Source organism: Cyanistes caeruleus, chromosome 38 (assembly GCF_971803275.1).
Source record: "Cyanistes caeruleus chromosome 38, bCyaCae1.hap1.1, whole genome shotgun sequence".
Lineage (NCBI taxonomy): Eukaryota > Metazoa > Chordata > Aves > Passeriformes > Paridae > Cyanistes > Cyanistes caeruleus.
The window spans coordinates 44,063-60,784 of NC_141739.1; the positions used below are offsets into that span (position 1 = coordinate 44,063).

Consider the following 16,722-nt stretch of genomic DNA (forward strand, 5'->3'; position numbering starts at 1 on the left):
AAATTCCCCCATTTTTGCTCCATTTTTCCCCATTTCCCGCCCACTTTTTCCTGAATTCCCCGATTTTCCTCGAATTACCCCCGATTTTTCCCGAATTCCCGGTTTTTTTCCCGTTTTTCCCGGGCCGGGCGGGGCCGCCCCCCCATTCCCAGTACCGCCGTTGCCATGGAAACCGCGCCCCCCCCCCCCCTTAAAGGGGCCGCGGCTGCCGAGGGGGAATTTGGGGGTTTGGGAGGGGTCTCTGGGGGGATTTGGGGGGATTATAGGGGGGATTTGGGGTTTTATGGGGGATTTGGGGGGATTATAGGGGGGATTTGGGGTTTTATGGGGGATTTGGGGGGAATTTGGGGTTGTGAGGGAGATTTGGGGGTCCCGGGGTGTTCCAGGGGGTCTATGAGGGGATCTTCGGGGAGATTCGGAGAATTTTGGGGTGTCTGAGGAGCTCTATTAGGGTTTTGGGGTATCGGGGGGGTCCATAGGGGAGATTTGGGGTGATTTGGGGAATTTTGGAGCATCTGGGGAGGGTCTGTGGGAGAATTTGAGGGGGGTCGGGTTGGGTTTGGAGGGTTCGGGGGGGGGGAGTGTCCAGGAGGGGATTTTGGGGGTCTGAGAGATCTGTGGGGGGTTTTGGGAGTCTGAGGGGGGCCAGGAGGGGATTTTGGGGGGAATTTTGGGAGAATTTGGGAATCTCGGGGGGTTCAGGAATCTCCTGGGATTCTTGGGGGATTTTGGGGGGTCGCTGCCCCCCCCCGCCCCCCGCGAAGACGGGTGAGGGGGCGGGCTCGCCTTTTAGCCCCGCCCCGGTGCGTGATTGACATCCCCTCCGCCAATCAGCGGCGCGCGGGGCACGTCGGGAGTTGTAGTCCCGCCCCCTCTCCCCCATTTCCCCCCCGCTCCCCTCCCCTCCCCCCCTCCCGGTACCGGCGGGGCCCGGGGGGCACCGGGAGCGGGGGGGGGGGAGGGGCGGGGGTCCCGGCGGGCTCGGGAGCGCCCCCCGGGGGGGGTCGGGGGAAGGGAGCGGGGGAGGGGGGGCCGAACCCCGCCGCCCCCTCCCCGAGCGCGGAGCGGCCCCGGCGGCGCAAAATGGCCACGGCTCTGCACAAACCCCTCAAATGGTGAGTGGGGGGCTCCGGCACCGGGCACGGCCCCCGTCGCGGGGAGGGGCACGGAGGGGCCGCGCGGGGAGGGGGAGCAGGCTCCGGTACCGGCACCGGCAAGGAGGGACCCCCGGGACCGGCTGGGTGGGACCCCCGGTACCGGCGGGGATGGAGCCCCGGTACTGGAGGGGAGGGACCCGGTGAGGGTGGGGACCCGGTACTGGAGGGGATGGAGGTGCCGGTACCGGCGGGGATGGAGGTGCCGGTACCGGAGGGGATGGAGGTACCGATACCGGTGGGGATGGAGATGCCGGTACCGGCGGGGATGGAGGTGCCGGTACCGGAGGGGATGGACCGGTGAGGATGAAGCCGCTGGTACCGGTGGAGATGGAGATTCCGGCATGGAGCCCCCGGTACGGGTGGGGATGATCCCCGGTACCAGCGGGGATGGAGGTGCCGGTACTGGAGGGACTGGACCCGGCAGGGATGGAGGTGCCGGTACCGGAGGGGATGAGCCCCGGTGCCGGTGAGGAAGGGGCCCCGGTTCGGGCGGGGACGGAGCCATGGCTCCGCTGGGGAGGAACCCACGGGGAGCCGAGCCCCCGGTACCGGCAGGGACGGACCCGGCGGGGATGCGGTACCGGAGGGATTGGAGGTCCCGGTACCGGAGGGGATGGGGGTCCCGGGGTTGGGGGTCCCTGGGTTGGAGGTTCCGGTACCGGTAGAGCGGGATTTACCTTGGGGGACCCTCGGTAGCGGCAGGGATGAGGCCGCGGTCCCGATCCCAATCCTGGTCCTGGTCCTGACCCGGTCCCGGTCCTGGTCCCAGCACCGTCCCAGTTCTGATCCCGGTTCCAGTCCTGACTCAATCCCGCTCCTGGTTCCGATCCCGGTCCCGGTGCTGGGCCCCGTCCCAACTGGGTCCCTCCCCTCCGGTACCTGAACCTCCGGTCCCGGTTCTGACCCCGGCACTGACCCGGTCCCGGTCTCGGTCCCAGCTCCGGTTCTGATCTCAGTCCCGGTTCTGATCCCGATCCTGGTCCCGGTCCCAATCCCGGTTCTGATCCCGGTTCCGGCCCCACCCCCGGGGATTTTTTGGGGGATCCCTGGGGGTTTATGGGGTTGGGGAGAGTCAGACCAGGCGCTGTCCCCCCATTTTGGGGGGGGGGGGGGTCGGGGGTTTTTGGATTTTGGAGTCTCCCCAAATTGGGGCCATGATGTTCTGGGGGGGGGTCACAAAGGTTTTGGGGGTCCCCGAATTGGGGGGTCCCACCTTGAGCCCCCCAAAAGGGACAGCGATGCGCTGGGGGGTGGGGCCCTTCTGGGGTGTCGTTGGGGTCGAATTTTGGGGTCTGGGGTCCACAGAGTTGGGGTCCCCGATGACTTCATCCGTTTTTGGGGGGTCGTGCTGCTCTTGTGGGGTGATTTGGGGTTCCCGATGGGGTTCTGGGGGGTTTGGGGGGAGGTCCCAAGATTTGCGGTCACCCCCGGACCCCAGAGCGGAGTTTTGGGGTGAGAAACAGAGATAACGGGGCCGGGAAGCTCCGGGAGGGGTTTTGGGGCCAAGGGCGATCTGGGGTTTGGTCCAGGGGATCTTTGGGGTTCAGGCGGGACCCCTGAATTTGGGGGTATCGGGGTGGATTTTGGGGTCCCCCCACTGCTCGGGGACAGGCGGGATCGGCCTGGGCGGGGGTCTCGGGGTGGGTGTCCCTGGGTTGGGGGCGGATTTTGGGGTTCAGGCGGTGCCCGCGCAGCCCGGGGGAGGAGCCGTGTCCGGGACACCCCGGGATGCTCCGGACGGGGTTCCGCGGGTCCGGAGCCGGTCTGGGCGGGGGTCCCCGTGTCGGCGCGGGGGTCCCGGTGTCGGGGGGAGCCCCCCGGTGTCGGGGAGGATTTTGGGGTTCAGGCGGTGCCCCCGCAGCCTGGGGGAGGAGTTCTACCGCGAGGCTCTGGAGCACTGCCGCAGCTACAACTCCCGGCTCTGCGCCGAGCGCAGCCTCCGCCTGCCCTTCCTGGACGCGCAGACCGGGGTGGCCCAGAGCAACTCCTACATCTGGATGGAGAGAGCGCACCGGCGGCCCGGTGAGACCCCCGGGACAGGGGAGAGACCCCCGGGACCCCCCCTGGATAGGGGAGAGACCCCTGGGGTAGGGACAGAGTGCACCGCCCCCGGGGTTGGGGTCAGTTTGGGGTCAGGGTCACTCTGGAAGTTGGGGTCACTCTGAAGAGTTGGGGTCAGCTTGGGGGGCTTGGGGTCACTGGGGTCACTTGGGGGGTTCAGGGTCAGTTTGGGGTCGGGGTCACTCCGGGGGCAAAGGGTCAGTTCGGGGTCATGGTCAGTCTGGTGGTCCGGATCAGGGTTGGTCTGGGGGGGCTCAGAGTCATTCTGGAGTCACTGGGGTCACTCTGCGGGAGTCAGGGCCAGTCCGGGGGTGCTGTGGTCAGTTCGGAGTGGTCACTGTGTCCGGCTGTGCCCCCAGGCCTGTCCCCGGGCCAGATCTACTCGTACCCTGCCCGCTGCTGGCGCAAGAAGCGGCGCCTGAACATCCTGGAGGCTCCGCGGCTTCGGCCCTGTGAGTACCGGGGGCGGCCGGAGGGGCGGCCGGAGGGGCCGGAGCGGTGGCCGGAGCTGACCGGCAGTGTGCGCAGACTGCGAGGCGCCGCTGCGGAAGGAGGGGGCGCTGCCCGAGGGGCCGGTGCTGGAGGCGCTGCTCTGCGCAGAGACCCCCGAGCGCAAGGGGGGAGATGGCAGCAAGGACGAGGAGACGGCACTCGAGGGAACGGTCAGTGCTGGCCGTGGGGCCAGCTGGCTGGCCATGTGTCCATCTGTCCGTCTGTCCATTTGTCCGTCTGTCCGGCCAGCTGTGTGTCTGTCTGTCTGTCCATCCATCTGTCCATGTATCCGTTTGTCTGTGTGTCTGTCTGTCCGTGTGTCCGTGTGTCTGGATGTGTGTCCATGTGTCCAGCTGTCTATGTGTCCATGCATGCATCCGTCTGTGTGTCTGTCTGTACATGCATGTGTCTGTCCATCTGTCCATGTGTCTGTGTCCATCCTACTGTCCATCCTTCTGTCCATCCAGCCACGCATCCTGCAGTCTGTCTGTGTGTCCAGCTGTCCAGCCACTGTCTCTCTGTCCGTTGTCCCTCCGTCCATTGTCCATCTGTCCACCCCTTGTCCATCAGTCCGTCCATCCCTCCCCCCAATACCCCAAACACCAATTTCTCCCCCAAATCCCCCCAGAGTGCTCCAAAATCCCCAACCCTCCCCTCCCCCCCCAGAAGCCGCCCCCTCCCGAGTTCCCGCACGACCCCGAGGGGGACGAGCTGGACGATGACCCCCCCCGGCGCAAGAACAAGGCCAAGGGCAAGGTGAGTGTCCGGCGGCCGCACGGCTGGACAGCTGGACAGCCACACAGCTGGACAGCCGGACCCACGGCTGGACAGCCCCATCACTGGACAGCCGGACACACGCACGGCTGGACAGCCGGATGGCCGAATGGCCGCAGAGCTGACCACAGTGTGGCCGCGCTGCACGCAGGCGTACGGGATGGTGATGAAGAGGAGGGTGGACGCTGTCCTGGAGGAGCGGGACAAGCCCTACGTGTGTGACAGTGAGTGGGGCGGGCCTCAGGGGGTAAACTGGGGGGGGCTTGGGGGTCCCCAGGCTGAATTTGGGGAAGTTTGGGGCATCTGGGTCAAATTTTGGGGGGTTGGGGATCCTTGTTCCCCACTGAGTGACCACTCAGACCTGAGTGACCTGTGTCCACGTGTCCGTGTGTCTGTGCTGTGTCTGGGTCCGCGTGTCCGCACAGTCTGTGGGAAGCGCTACAAGAACCGCCCTGGGCTCAGTTATCACTACACCCACACCCACCTGGCCGAGGAGGAGGGCGAGGAGCCGGGGGGGGGCGCGGGGCCCCCCCGCAGGAACCACCACAAGCGTGAGGAGGGGCTGGGGGGGCTGGGGGGATCTGTCCCCATTTTGGGGGGGGGGGGGGGGGGTGTCTCTGTCCCGGTTTTGGGGGGTTGGGGGTGCCAGTGTCATTTGGGGTGGTTTTGGGGTCCCTGTGCGATTTTAGGGTGGTCTGGGGGGGGGTCTGAGTCCATTTTTGGGGGTCCTTGATCTATTTGTGGAGGTTCTGGGGGTCCCTGATCCACTTTGGGGGGCGTCTGGGGGTCCCTGTGTCATTTTGGGGGGTTCAGGGGGGCTTGGACCTGATTTGGGGGCATCCTGGGGGTCCCTGATCCATTTTTGAGAGGGTTCTGAGGGGTCTTGTCCCTTTTTTTGGGTTTTGGGTGCGGGTCCCTGAAGGCCTGGGACCCCACCCCCAATTTTTGGGGGGGGTCTTCACCCCCCTTTTTTGTGCCTTTGCCCCCCCAGAGTTTTACAAAGAGTTAAACTGGGTCCCCGAAAACCAGCGCAGGAGCACAGGTACTCCAAAATCACCCCCAAATCACCCCCAAATAACCCCAAATCACCCCCAAATAACCCCAAATCATCCCAAAACTCACCAAAATCACTCCAAAACTCCCCAAAATACCCCAGAATAACACCAAAATCACCCCAAAACTGTTCAAAACACCCCGAAATCTCCTGTAAATCACCGTAACACTCCAAACCAGCCCCAAACCAGCCCTAAAGATCCCGAAATCTCCTTCCCCCACATTTTGGGGGTCTCTGGAAGGGTTTTTGGGGGGGGATCTCTGGAAATTTTGCAGTTTCATTGAGAGATTTTGGGGTAGTTTTGGGGTTTTTTTTGGGACGGTGTTTTTGGGGTTCCCCCCCCACATTTTGGGGTTCCCCCAGGCCGCCCCGCCCCCCCCGGGCCCCCCCCCGAGGGTCCGTGCGATTTCTGTGCCGGCGGAGCCCGAGCGCGCGGGGCCGAGGAGCAGCTGATCGCGTGCGCCGACTGCGGGAGAGCCGGTGACACACGGGGACACGGGGGGACACTGGGGGGCACGGGGGGATTAGGGACATTGGGGACAGCGGGGGACACGGGGGGATTGGGGACATTGGGGACACACGGGGGGACACTGGGTGACACGGGGACATTGGGGGATTGGGGACATTGGGGACAGCAGGGACACGGTGGGGACATTGGGGCCATTTGGGGTATTTGGCTGTGTGGGGATTTTGGGGTGTGGGGTTTCGGGATGGTTTTGGGACGGTTTTTGGGGTGGGTTTTGGGGTGGTTTGGGGGTGATTTGGGGGTGATTTGGGGGTTTTTGGGGCGCAGGGCACCCGTCGTGCCTGCAGTTCTCGCTGGCCATGGCGGCGGCAGCGCGCTCCTACCGCTGGCAGTGCATCGAGTGCAAGTCCTGCAGCCTCTGTGGCACCGCCGAGAACGACGTGAGGGACACCCCAAAATCCGCCCCAAAATCCCGATTTTCTCCCCAGTCCTGATTTTCCCCAAATCCCGAATTCACCCCAAATCCCAATTTCTCCCAAATCCCGGTTTTTTGCCCCAAACCAGGACCAGCTGCTGTTCTGCGACGACTGCGACCGCGGTTACCACATGTACTGCCTGAGCCCGCCCATGGCCGAGCCCCCTGAGGGTACCCAAATCCGGGGGGATCCCCTGGAATTCGGGATTTGGGGGGATTTTTGGGGATTTAGGGAGATTTGGAGGGGATTTGGGGATTTTGGGGGAGATATGGGGGAACTTGAGGGAATTTGGGGACTTTGGAGGGATTTGGGGGATTTTTATGGGGGATTGGGGAAGGATTTTTGGGGAATTTGGGGTGATTTGGGGATTTTATGTGGGGAGATTTGAGGGGATTTTGGTGTTTTGAGGGGATTTGTGGGGATTTGGAAGCGTGTGAAGAGATTTGGGGAGATTTGGGGGGCAGATTTGGGGGTAGGAAAGGGAATTTTAGGGGGATTTGGGACAGATTCGGGCGGAATTTTGGGGTGTTTTTTGCCGGTTTGGGGTGGATTTTGGGCTTTGGGAAAGGGAACTGTGTGGAATTTTGGGTTTTGGGGCGGATTTTTGATCAAATTCTGGGCATTTTGGGGCTCAGGGAGCTCTCCCTGATTTTTGTGGGTGAATCCCATGGGTTTTTTTGGGTAAAATCCGGGGTTTTTGGCGCAGGGAGCTGGAGCTGCCACCTGTGCCTGAGGCAGCTGAAGGAAAAGGCCTCGGCCTTCATCACCCTCACTTAGGGGGGGCCAAAACCCCCCCAAAACCCCCCAAAACCCCCCCAAACCCCCAACCCCCCCCCAAAAATCCTTCAAAAGCCATAACAGAGCTGGGGGGGGAGGGGGAAATTTGGGGAGGGGGCTGCAAATTTGGGGTGGGGGGGCACAAAGTGTTGCATGATGGGAAAAAAGGGGGGCCCCCCCACGCCCCTCCCCCCCCGGGTGAATTTGGGGGGGTGGGGGGGGTTGGTGTTGTCATGGGGGGTTTTTGGGGGGTGGTCTTTGCCCGGCGCCCTCCCCCATCCCGGGGTGGGTTTTGGGGTGTCCTCCCCCCACTTTTGGGGCCCCCCCGTGGTGTCGTGGTCGGTTCTGTGCTGTGGTGTCCGTGCAGTAAATTTGGGGGTCTCCCCCCCCTCCCGACCCGTGTGAGACCCCCAAAATCCGGGAAGGGGGGGGAGGGGGAACTGAGTAATTGGGGGGGAGCAGAAAAGGTGTAAAATTGGGGGGAGTGACCCGAAAATTTGGGATAAACTCGAAATTTGGGGGTGGCGTCTGAAATTTATTGGGGTGGGGCGCCTGAAATTGAGGGAGAGAAACCCAAAATTTGGAGGGGGAAACCCAGAATTTGGGAGGAACATGGGAAATGAAGGGAAAACTCCCAAAATTTGGGGGGAATGACCTGAAATTTGGGGTGGAAATCCCAAAAACAGCCCCAAAACAGAGAGGAACGCCCCCCAAAACGGCCACCTGGGCTCATTTTTGGCAAAATCGGTCCTGCATTGGTGAAAACGGCGATTTTTTTGACAAGAGGGGTGAAGATTTGGGTAAAAAAAGCACATTCGGGATCAAGATTGAGGTGAAATGTTTCATTTTTTGGGGAAAATAGCTCAAGATTGGTCCAAATGGCTCTTTTTTGGGTCAAGACTGGGCAGAATTTGCTCAATTTCAGCTGAAGCGGGTGAAAATGAGGTGAAATTACTGATTTTTGGGGGGGAAAATGGGTCTGGATTGGGCAAAACATGGGCAAAACTGGCCTGGATTGGGAGATTTGGCTCATTTTGGGCCCAAACGGGTCAAGACTGGGCAAAAATTGTTCATTCTCAGGTCAAGATTGGGTTCATAGTTGGGCAAAGTGGTTGATACTGGGCAGAATAGCTCATTCTGGAGCAAGAATTTGGGGAAAAGTTCCTGGATTTGGGGAGAAAGCAATACTTGAGCTGCTTTTACACAAATGTGGCAGCTCCAGAGGAGGTTTAGGCACTAGAAGCGGCTGGGATGGGCCCTCCCCCATCCTGAGATTTTCGGGAGGGGTCGGGGAAGCCGCGAATTCCCAAATTTTGGGGATTTTTTCCTAATTTGGAGCGTCCGCCGGGACAGCCAAGATGGCTGAGGGACGCACCCCAAAGGGCGCCGCCACTCTTCGCCACACTCAAAATGGCGCAGCAGTCGCTGTGTGGGGGCACTGAAACCAAGGGGACGCTGATACGCATGCGTTAGACGTGACCCCGCCCTCTCGGGACGCGGCCTGAGCTATCTCCACCAGTGAGCGATCGCGTTTCCTTGGGCCGCGGGTTGTCGTGGCAACGGGAATGCGGAAGCGCGGACCGCGCATGCGCAGTTGCGGCGCGGGCAGGGGGCGAGTGAGCGACCCGGGGGATTCGGGGGGGAATTTTGGGGGGAATTTGGGGAGAATTTGGGGGGCGGTGAGAGGGGTGGGGGATGGGGGGGATGCAGGGAGATAAGGGGGGGGATGGGTGGGAATAACGGACGGGGATAACGGGAAGATTTGGGGAAAACCCGGGGGGACTCGGGGGGGGTTCCCTGAGGGGATTTTGGGGTTCCCTGAGGGAATTTTGGGGTGATTTGGGTGGGTTTTGGCTCCCCAGCCCCATGGCGGAGCTGCACCTCTTCGGGGAGATCGAGGGCGCCTCCGGCTTCTCCCAGCGCCGCCTCTTCTGCAAGTGGGGGCTGCACGCGGGTGAGGGGCCGGGGGTCCCGGGGGGTTCCGGGCACATTTGGGGCCTTAGGGGGTTCGCGGGGGGCTCTTTGGGGAGAGCTTGGGGGGTCCCGGGGGGATTTAAGGGGGTCCCGCGTGGTTTTTGGAGGGGGGTTGGGGGTCCCGGGTGGTTTTTGGGGGGTCCCAGGTGGTTTTTGGGGGATCCCAGGTGGGTTTTGGGGAGTCCCGGGTGGTTTTGAGGGTTACAGGTGGGTTTTGTGCCGCAGGCGGGGCCTGGACGCTGCTGGCCGGGGCGGGAGCGGGGCAGACGCAGGTCGATGACCCCCAGGTGGACGATGTGGCCCACTGGGGACACCCCCTGGACATGCACCTGGCCACCAAGGGCCTGCAGGGTATGTGGGGACACACCTGGGGACAGCTGGGGACATCAGGGACGCATCTGGGGACACTCAGAGACATCCAGGGACACCCCCAGGGGCTCAGCAGAGTTCACACCCCCTTGTCCTCCCTGGCCCTGACCCCAGTGATGTCCCCGTGTCCCGAGTGATGTCCCCAGTGATGTCCCCAGTGATGTCCCCAGTGATGTCCCCAGTGATGTCCCCGTGTCCCCAGGGTGGCCGAAGCTGCTGCTGGAGGTGTGGCACGTGGACAGTTGGGGTCGCCGTGGCCTGGCGGGTTACGGGGTGTGCGCGGTGCCGAGCGCTCCCGGCTCTCACCTGCTCACCTGCGTCACCTGGAGCCCGCGGGGCTCACCTGGGCAGCGCCTGCTGGGCCCGGGGGCGCCGCAGCTGCTCCGGCCCGAGGCGGCCGCCAGCGCCGGGGAGCGGTTCCGCCTGCGCACCGAGAGCGCCGGTACCGTCCAGCTGAGACTGGGGGTGCTGCCCCGGCACCTGCAGCGCTTCGGGGTGGCGCTGCGGTGACACTGGGGGGACACTGGGGACACTGGGGGGACACTGGGGACACCAGGGTGCTGCTGCACCACCTGCACCGCTTCGGGGTGGCGCTGGGGTGACACTGGGGACACTGAGGTGGCTCTGGGGACATTGGGGTGACACCGGGGACATTGGGCTGGGGACAGGGTGACAAGGGATGAGATTTTGGGGTCACTCTGGGCTTGGGGGCCCCCGGTGGGGGGCGGAGGGTGGCACTGGAGGGTTCCCCAAGGTTTGGTGGCCCCGCCCCCCCCCTTTGTCCCCCCACCGTGTCTCCAATAAAGTGGGTGTCACCAAGCGCGGCTCCCGCGGGATTTGGGGGGGGTCCCGAATCCCCTCCCCCCCTTTTTCGGGAGGCTCCGGAGGCCCCTCCCCCACCCGGGGGGTCCGGAAATGTCCCAGACGCGGAAATGTCCCCCCCTCCGGCCGTGACTCAGTTTCCCCTCCCCTCCTTCCCCTTCCCCTCCCCCATGGGCGGAAAGGGGGGGCCCCAACCCCCCACCCACCCCCGGCGGCGTTTCCTGGGTGGGGCCGCCCCGAGAGAAACCCAAAAGGGGCAAAATCGGCAAAAAGGGACAAAAAGGATAAAGCGGGACAATCCAGGGGCTACCGGGATCGGCCAGGGACCGCCCGGGGACCACCCGGGACAAACCGGAACCGGTAGGGGACAAGCAGGACCACCAGGAACGAGCCAGGGCCAACCCGGGCCAAGCGGGACCGGGCCAAACCGGGAGCGGAACCGAGCCCGGGAGGGGAAATCCGGGGAGGTGTCCCGGGATAATTCCCGGTACCAGGGGGGTTATCCCAGTTTTGGGGAGGTTATCCCAGTTTTAGGGGGTTTATCCCATTTCCGGGGGGCGTGTCTCGATCCCTGGGAGTTTATCCCGGTTCTGGGGGCGTGTCGCGGGGCCGGGGGGATTTTTCTCGCTTCCAGGAGTTTATTCCCGGTCCCGGGAGTTTATCCCGGTCCAGGGGGCGTGTCCCGGTCCCGGGGAGTTTATCCCGTCCCGAGTTTATCCCGTCCCGAGTGAGTTGGTCCCGGTCCCGGTCCCGGTCCCGGTGGGTTTCCCGTCCCGAGGAGTTTATCCCGGTCTCTCCCGCTCCCGCCGGCTCCCTCCCGGTCCATCCCCAGGGGTTTATCCCGGTCCCTGCCGGTGCCGGTGTCCGGTCCCCCCGTGATGCGGCCGGCCGCGGTGCTGTCCACTCTGTCCGTGCTGTCCGCTCTGTCCGTGCTGTCCGCGCTGCCCCGGGCCCGGGCTCTGTCCAGCTGCCGCTCGCTGGACCTGGAGGCGGCGCGGCTGAAGCGAATCGAGGCCGTGCGGGGGCAGATCCTGAGCAAGCTCCGGTTACCGGCACCGCCCGCCGAGCCCGCGGCGCCGCCGCCGCTGCCCGAGGAGGTTCGGGCGCTCTACAACAGCACCCGGGAGCTGCTGCGGCAGCGGGAGCGGCTCCGGCCGCCCGAGGACCCCCGGGAGTACTACGGGAAAGAGCTGCTGAGATTCGCCATGGAGAGCCCCGGGGACGGTGAGGGGACACCGGGACACGGGCATGTCAGTGTCCCTGAGGTGACCCCAGTGTCCTGTCGGTGACCCCAAGGTGTCCCCGAGGTGTCGCTGGTGACCCCGCGGTGACCCCACGCTGTCCCATGTCACACAGGCGAGGCCGAGCGCTGGCGCCCCACCCCACAGAGCCTCTTCTTCGTGTTCAACGCCTCGCGCGTGCGGGCCGGGCTGGGCCGGGCCGAGCTGAGCCGCGCCGAGCTGAGGATGCTGCGCCAGGGGACACCGGGGACAGCGCCGGGGACAGCGGGGACAGCCACGACAGCCCTGGGGACCGAGCAGAGAGTCGAGCTCTACCAGGTGGGCACAGGGACAGCAGGGGATTGGGGACACTGGGGGATGTTTGGGACTCTGGGGGGGATTAAGGACATCTGGGGATATTTTGGGGGACAGTGGCCCAATGTCCCCCAGTGTCCCCAAATGCCCAATCCCCCCAGTGCCCTCAATGTCCCAAATGTCCTCAGGGCTTCGGGAACTCCTCCTGGCGTTACCTCCAGGGCCGTTCCGTCCGTGTCACGGCCGAGGACGAGTGGCTCTGGTTCGACGTCACCGACACCGTCCAGCAGTGGCTGCACAGCTCCGGTGAGGCCCCAGAATCCCACAAAATTCCCCCAAATCCTCTCAAATCTCTTTGAAATTCCTCAGGATCCCACCCAAATACCCCATAAAATCCCCCCAAAATCCCCCAAATCCCCTCAAATCCCTTCCAATTCCCATAAAATCCCCCCAAATCCCCCCTGAATTCCCGAACTGTCTCTGGGCAGAGCCGCTGGGGCTGTTCCGGCTCAGTGTTCACTGCCCCTGCGAGCACGGCGCCGGCGCCGAGCCCACCCTGAGGATCAGCATCGAAGGTGCCGGGGGGGAGCTGGGGGGATTTGGGGGAAATTTGGAGGAATTTTTGGGGGATTTTGGGGGAGTTGGGGAACTTGAAGGGATTTGGGGGAAATTTGGGGGGATTTGGGGGAATTTTAGGATTTGGAGGGGATTAGGGGGGGATTTTGGAATTTTTTTGTGGGGGATTTTGGAATTTTTTTGGGGGATCTGAGGGAATTTCTGTTGGGATTTTTGGGGGAATTTCAGGAGAATTTTAAGATTTTAGGTCACTCTGGAGTGACCGTGGCCAGAATGACCCCAGGCCATGGAGACCCTGATGTCCCCAAATGTCCCCAAACGTCCCAAATCCCCCCAAATGTCCCCAAATGTCCTTGATGTACCCAAGGATGTCCCCAGTGATGTCCCCATGTCCCCAATGATGTCCCCAGGGTTCGAGCAGCCCCGTGGGGACATGCAGAGCATCGCGCGCCGGCACCGCCGCGTCCCGCACGTCCTGGCCATGGCACTGCCGGCCGAGCGCGCCCAGGCCCTGCACGGACACCGCCAGCGGCGTGGGCTGGACGGACAGACCTGCGGGGGGTGAGGGGACACTGCGGGGGACATTGGGGACAGCAGGCCCAAACCAGGCCGGGGGAGCAGAGCTGCTGCGTGCGGGCCCCGTACATCGATTTCCCCAGGGAACCCCAAACCCTCCCAGAATCCCCCCAAACCCCCCAGACTCCCCCCAAACCCCCATTTCCCGCAGGCCGGGGGAGCAGAGCTGCTGCGTGCGGCCGCTGTACATCGACTTCCGCCGGGACCTGCAGTGGAAATGGATCCACGAGCCCCGTGGCTACATGGCCAACTTCTGCGGGGGGCCCTGCCCTTACATCTGGAGCGCCGACACGCACCACAGCACGGTGGGCAGGGGTCCCCAGGGACCTGGGGGGTCCCGGGGGGTCCTGGAGGGGCTGGGATCCTCTGTCCAGGGCTGAACTCGGGTGGGGACCCCCAGCATAGGCAGGGGGGTCTGGGAGACTTGGGATTTGGGGAGGGGTCTCAGGGTCAGGTTGGGATTTGGGTGTATTTTGGGTATATTTGGGTGTGTTTTGGGTGTATTTGGGTGTGTTTTACAGCACCTTTCAGGGCCATTCTGGGCTGATGCTGCTGTGGTGTTTGAAGCCAATTTGGGGCCGATTTGTGTAAATTTGGGGCCGATCTGCTCTGATCTGTGCCAATCCGTGCCGATCTGCTCTGATCTGTGCCAATCTGTGCCGATCTGTTCTGACGGGTGCCAATGCGCATGTCCCGGCAGGTGCTGGCGCTCTACAACCTGCACAACCCCGGCGGCTCGGCGGCGCCGTGCTGTGTCCCGCAGAGCCTGGAGCCGCTGCCCATCGTTTACTACGTGGGGCGTAAGGCGCGCGTGGAGCAGCTCTCGGGGATGGTGGTCAGCGCCTGCACCTGCAGCTGACCCCAAAACCCTCGGTTCTCGCCCCAAAATCCCCCCGGGACCGCCAAAAAACGTTATTTAATTTCCGCTGCCTCCTGTGGGGTTTCCTTGTGGTTCTGAACGAAGCGCCCCCAAAAATCTGGAGTGGAAAGGCAAAAATCTTCCCCAAAAAATCCCCACAAAAAGCAGAAAATTTGGGGATCCCGAGAAACTGGGGATGGGTGGGTCCAGGAATTCTGAGGGGAAAAGATTTGGGAAGGAGAATTTTGGAGGAATCCCAGAAATTTGGGAGATTCCGGGAATTTTGGGCTTCCCCAAAAACTCCGATTTTTCCCTAAAATCTTCCTCCAAAAAAGAAAGAAGAAAAATCCCAATTTCCCCCCAAAAACCTCAGGCCTGGAGGAGATTCCTTGGGGTGGGGGGATCCCATTTATTTCTGGGAATTCTGGGATGGAATTTTGGGAATTCTGGGGGTCCCTAGTCCAGCTGGGGGGCCTCGCTGGGCTCCTCCTCATCGAAATATCGATCCTCCAAATCCCGGGAAACGATGTCCAGATTGTCCAGATCCGGGTTTTCGTCCACCTGGCTGAGAAATTCAGGAATTTCCAGGAATTTTCCAGAATTTTTTTGAAATTTTTTGGGTTTTTCAGACATTTGTATAAAATTTTTGTGAATTTTTTTTATGGTTTTCCAAAGTGTTTTTGGGAATTTTTGAGGGTTCGGGGAGGTTTTGAGTGAAGGGATGAGAATTCAGGAATTTTTAGGAATTTTCTTGGATTTTTTTTTCAATTTTTGGGCTGCTTTAAAGCGATTTTTAAAATTTTAATCGTTTTTGGTTGATTTTGGGGTCCTTGATGTGAATTTAAGAAAGTTCCGGGGGATTTTGAGGGAAAATCTGGGAATTTTGGGTGAATTTTTGGGAATCTGAAGCTTTTTTTTTGTATTTTCAGGGTTTTTTAAGGCTTTAAAGAAGATTTTGGGGGGAATTTTTGAAGGATTTCTGATTTTTTAGATTTTTTTGGCTGAATTTCGGCTATTTCTGCCGTTTTTTGAGGGATTTTTGAGATTTTTTTTTTTCACCCTGGGACATTTTGGGGTGATTTTGTCGGATTTTGGGGATTTTTGAGGCTTTCTGGGCTCACCTGTAGTCGAAATCCCCGTCCTGGCCCTCCAGGAAGCTCTGGTACATCCGGGTGGTGAATTCCAGGCGCAGCAATTCCTGCTCGGCCGCATCCGGGATCCGCTCCTCACCCTCCTCATCCTCATCCTCCTCCTCCTCCTCCTCCTCCTCCTCCTCATCCTCGGCTGCAAAACCCCAAAATCCCGACAGGGTCCCAATGGAATCGCTGGGAATTGCAAAACAAATCCAAAAGATCCCCCCCAAAAATCCCCCAGATCCCCAACCCCGAGCTCCAACCCCCGACCCCAAATCCCCGACCTCCAATCCCAAATCCTCAATCCCAAATCCTCAATCCCAAATCCCAAATCCCAAATCCCCACCCGGGCTCTCTCCCAGCGAGCTCAGCAGCAGCTCCCGCAGTTTCTGGGCCTCTCCAGACTGGATTTTGGGCTCATTCCAGGGGATTCTGGGCTCGTTCCCGAGGATTTGGGGCCGGTTCCGGGGGTTTTGGGGCTCTCGGAAGCGGCCGATGTAGTGCTGGAAGAGCCGCGGCGCCCGCAGCCGCATCCGCTCCTCGCTGAAGTAATCGCCCTCTGGAAAGGGGAAAAACCGGGAAAAACAGCGGGAAATGAGGAATTGCGGTCCCAAATGGCGCGGGAAGCGAAAACCCCGGAACCGAGGGAAAATCCCGCAAAATCCCAGTAAAATCCAAAGAAATCCGTTCAAAGTTCCCCCCAAACCTGATCAAAATTCCACTCAAATCCCCCAAAAAATCCCATCAAAATCCCACAGAATCCCATGGAAATCCCAGAGAATTTCGGGAAAATCCCGGAAAATTAAAAAATTCCCCAGGATCCCCCCGGAATTACCGAAATTCGCTCCAATGTCCCCGGAATTCCCGGAGAATCCCACAAAACCCCACAGAATTCCCTCAAATCCCCCCGGACTTCCCGGGATTCGTTCCCCAGCCGCGTCCGGTGTCCCCTCGCTGTGGGTCCCCCCCGGTACCTCGGAGCAGCTCCCTGAGGGCCGCGAAGCGCCGGTTCCGCAGGCGCGTGCGCGCGGGGGGGCGGCCCCGGGGGGCGCCTCGGGACCAATCCGGGCCCGTTCGGGGCTCGCGGGGACCCCCCGAGGGCTGGGGGGAGGGGTCGGCCATGGCGGCGGGGCCAAAGGAACGGGGGGGGGGAAATGGGGAGGGGTCCCCAAAACCCGGAGGGATCCCGGGGAGACCCTAAAGCCCAAAAAGGGGGGCAGGGGTCCTCAAAATGGGAGGAGGCCCCTCAAAAAGGCGGGGGGGGCTTAAGAGAGGAGGAGAGGACCCCAAAACCCGGAGGAAGGGGGGATGGGGCCCCTCAGAAAACCCAAAATCGCCTCGGAACCGCGAAGGCCTCAGCGAGACCCGCAGGCCCCAACCCGCCACCGCGGCTCCCGGGAGACCGAAACCCCCCCGGGGTCCCTAAACCCCCCCCTGGGGACCCCAAAACCCCTCTGGGGACTCCAAAAATCTCCTCGGAACCCCAAAAATCCCCGCGGGACCCCAAAACCTCCCCTCCGGGACGCCCAAAACTTCCCCGCGGTTCCGGCCGGCCCCGTTTCAGTGAGACACCGCCGGCGCCTCAGGGTGTGCGTCCGGCGCGCTTTGACGTCACTTCCGG

At 62.0% G+C, this 16,722-nt stretch overlaps 4 protein-coding genes across 7 annotated transcripts; 3 read left to right on the forward strand and 1 right to left on the reverse strand.

The window, feature by feature from the left end:
- Positions 1-995: 995 nt before the first annotated feature.
- On the forward strand, positions 996-7,653 carry DPF1 (double PHD fingers 1). 2 transcript variants are annotated; one of them, XM_086872043.1, is made up of 12 exons: positions 996-1,115; positions 3,019-3,179; positions 3,578-3,670; positions 3,747-3,880; positions 4,377-4,466; positions 4,636-4,708; positions 4,910-5,035; positions 5,476-5,526; positions 5,902-6,018; positions 6,332-6,444; positions 6,569-6,650; positions 7,187-7,653. In XM_086872043.1, exons 1-12 carry the CDS (start codon positions 1,084-1,086, stop codon positions 7,255-7,257), a joined length of 1,143 nt encoding a protein of 380 aa, XP_086728169.1. In that variant the 5' UTR covers positions 996-1,083; the 3' UTR covers positions 7,258-7,653. The 2 variants fall into 2 exon arrangements, with proteins under 2 accessions (XP_086728169.1, XP_086728168.1); XM_086872042.1 differs by having other exon boundaries at positions 1,013-1,115; positions 3,094-3,179.
- Positions 7,654-8,824: 1,171 nt separating this feature from the next.
- On the forward strand, positions 8,825-10,419 carry B9D2 (B9 domain containing 2). The gene is made up of 4 exons (XM_086872046.1): positions 8,825-8,873; positions 9,120-9,211; positions 9,457-9,582; positions 9,803-10,419. The coding sequence occupies exons 2-4, from the start codon at positions 9,124-9,126 to the stop codon at positions 10,108-10,110; spliced, it is 522 nt and encodes a 173-aa protein (XP_086728172.1). The 5' UTR covers positions 8,825-8,873; positions 9,120-9,123; the 3' UTR covers positions 10,111-10,419.
- On the forward strand, positions 10,261-14,033 carry TGFB1 (transforming growth factor beta 1). 3 transcript variants are annotated; one of them, XM_023945673.2, is made up of 7 exons: positions 10,261-11,646; positions 11,779-11,981; positions 12,146-12,263; positions 12,446-12,532; positions 12,944-13,094; positions 13,261-13,414; positions 13,810-14,033. In XM_023945673.2, exons 1-7 carry the CDS (start codon positions 11,301-11,303, stop codon positions 13,966-13,968), a joined length of 1,218 nt encoding a protein of 405 aa, XP_023801441.2. In that variant the 5' UTR covers positions 10,261-11,300; the 3' UTR covers positions 13,969-14,033. The 3 variants fall into 3 exon arrangements, with proteins under 3 accessions (XP_023801441.2, XP_086728167.1, XP_086728166.1); XM_086872041.1 differs by lacking the exon at positions 12,944-13,094 and having other exon boundaries at positions 10,410-11,646; XM_086872040.1 differs by lacking the exon at positions 12,446-12,532 and having other exon boundaries at positions 10,595-11,646.
- A 320-nt stretch (positions 14,034-14,353) lies between these two features.
- On the reverse strand, positions 14,354-16,666 carry CCDC97 (coiled-coil domain containing 97). Its single transcript, XM_086872045.1, has 4 exons — positions 16,076-16,666; positions 15,448-15,660; positions 15,090-15,252; positions 14,354-14,533 (listed from the first exon to the last, which is right to left on the reverse strand). Exons 1-4 carry the CDS (start codon positions 16,221-16,223, stop codon positions 14,425-14,427), a joined length of 633 nt encoding a protein of 210 aa, XP_086728171.1. The 5' UTR covers positions 16,224-16,666; the 3' UTR covers positions 14,354-14,424.
- Between the last annotated feature and the right edge of the window lie 56 nt (positions 16,667-16,722).

Bases quoted from the DNA above. Each gene is read 5' to 3' on its own strand.
- DPF1 (XM_086872043.1), top strand. From the start codon at position 1,084: ATGGCCACGGCTCTGCACAAACCCCTCAAATG. The intron at 1,116-3,018 runs GTGAGTGGGGGG...GTGCCCCCGCAG, and splicing joins CTGCACAAACCCCTCAAATG to CCTGGGGGAGGAGTTCTACC. The intron at 5,036-5,475 runs GTGAGGAGGGGC...TTGCCCCCCCAG, and splicing joins CCGCAGGAACCACCACAAGC to AGTTTTACAAAGAGTTAAAC.
- TGFB1 (XM_023945673.2), top strand. From the start codon at position 11,301: ATGCGGCCGGCCGCGGTGCTGTCCACTCTGTCCGTGCTGTCCGCTCTG. The intron at 12,264-12,445 runs GTGAGGCCCCAG...GTCTCTGGGCAG, and splicing joins GCAGTGGCTGCACAGCTCCG to AGCCGCTGGGGCTGTTCCGG. The intron at 13,095-13,260 runs GTGAGGGGACAC...CATTTCCCGCAG, and splicing joins GACGGACAGACCTGCGGGGG to GCCGGGGGAGCAGAGCTGCT.
- CCDC97 (XM_086872045.1), bottom strand. From the start codon at position 16,223: ATGGCCGACCCCTCCCCCCAGCCCTCGGGGGGTCCCCGCGAGCCCCGA. The intron at 15,253-15,447 runs GTGGGGATTTGG...GGGGTTTTGCAG, and splicing joins CTCGCTGGGAGAGAGCCCGG to CCGAGGATGAGGAGGAGGAG. The intron at 14,534-15,089 runs GTGAGCCCAGAA...TGAATTTCTCAG, and splicing joins GACGGGGATTTCGACTACAG to CCAGGTGGACGAAAACCCGG.
- B9D2 (XM_086872046.1), top strand. From the start codon at position 9,124: ATGGCGGAGCTGCACCTCTTCGGGGAGATCGAGGGCGCCTCCGGCTTC. The intron at 9,212-9,456 runs GTGAGGGGCCGG...TTTGTGCCGCAG, and splicing joins CAAGTGGGGGCTGCACGCGG to GCGGGGCCTGGACGCTGCTG. The intron at 9,583-9,802 runs GTATGTGGGGAC...CCGTGTCCCCAG, and splicing joins GGCCACCAAGGGCCTGCAGG to GGTGGCCGAAGCTGCTGCTG.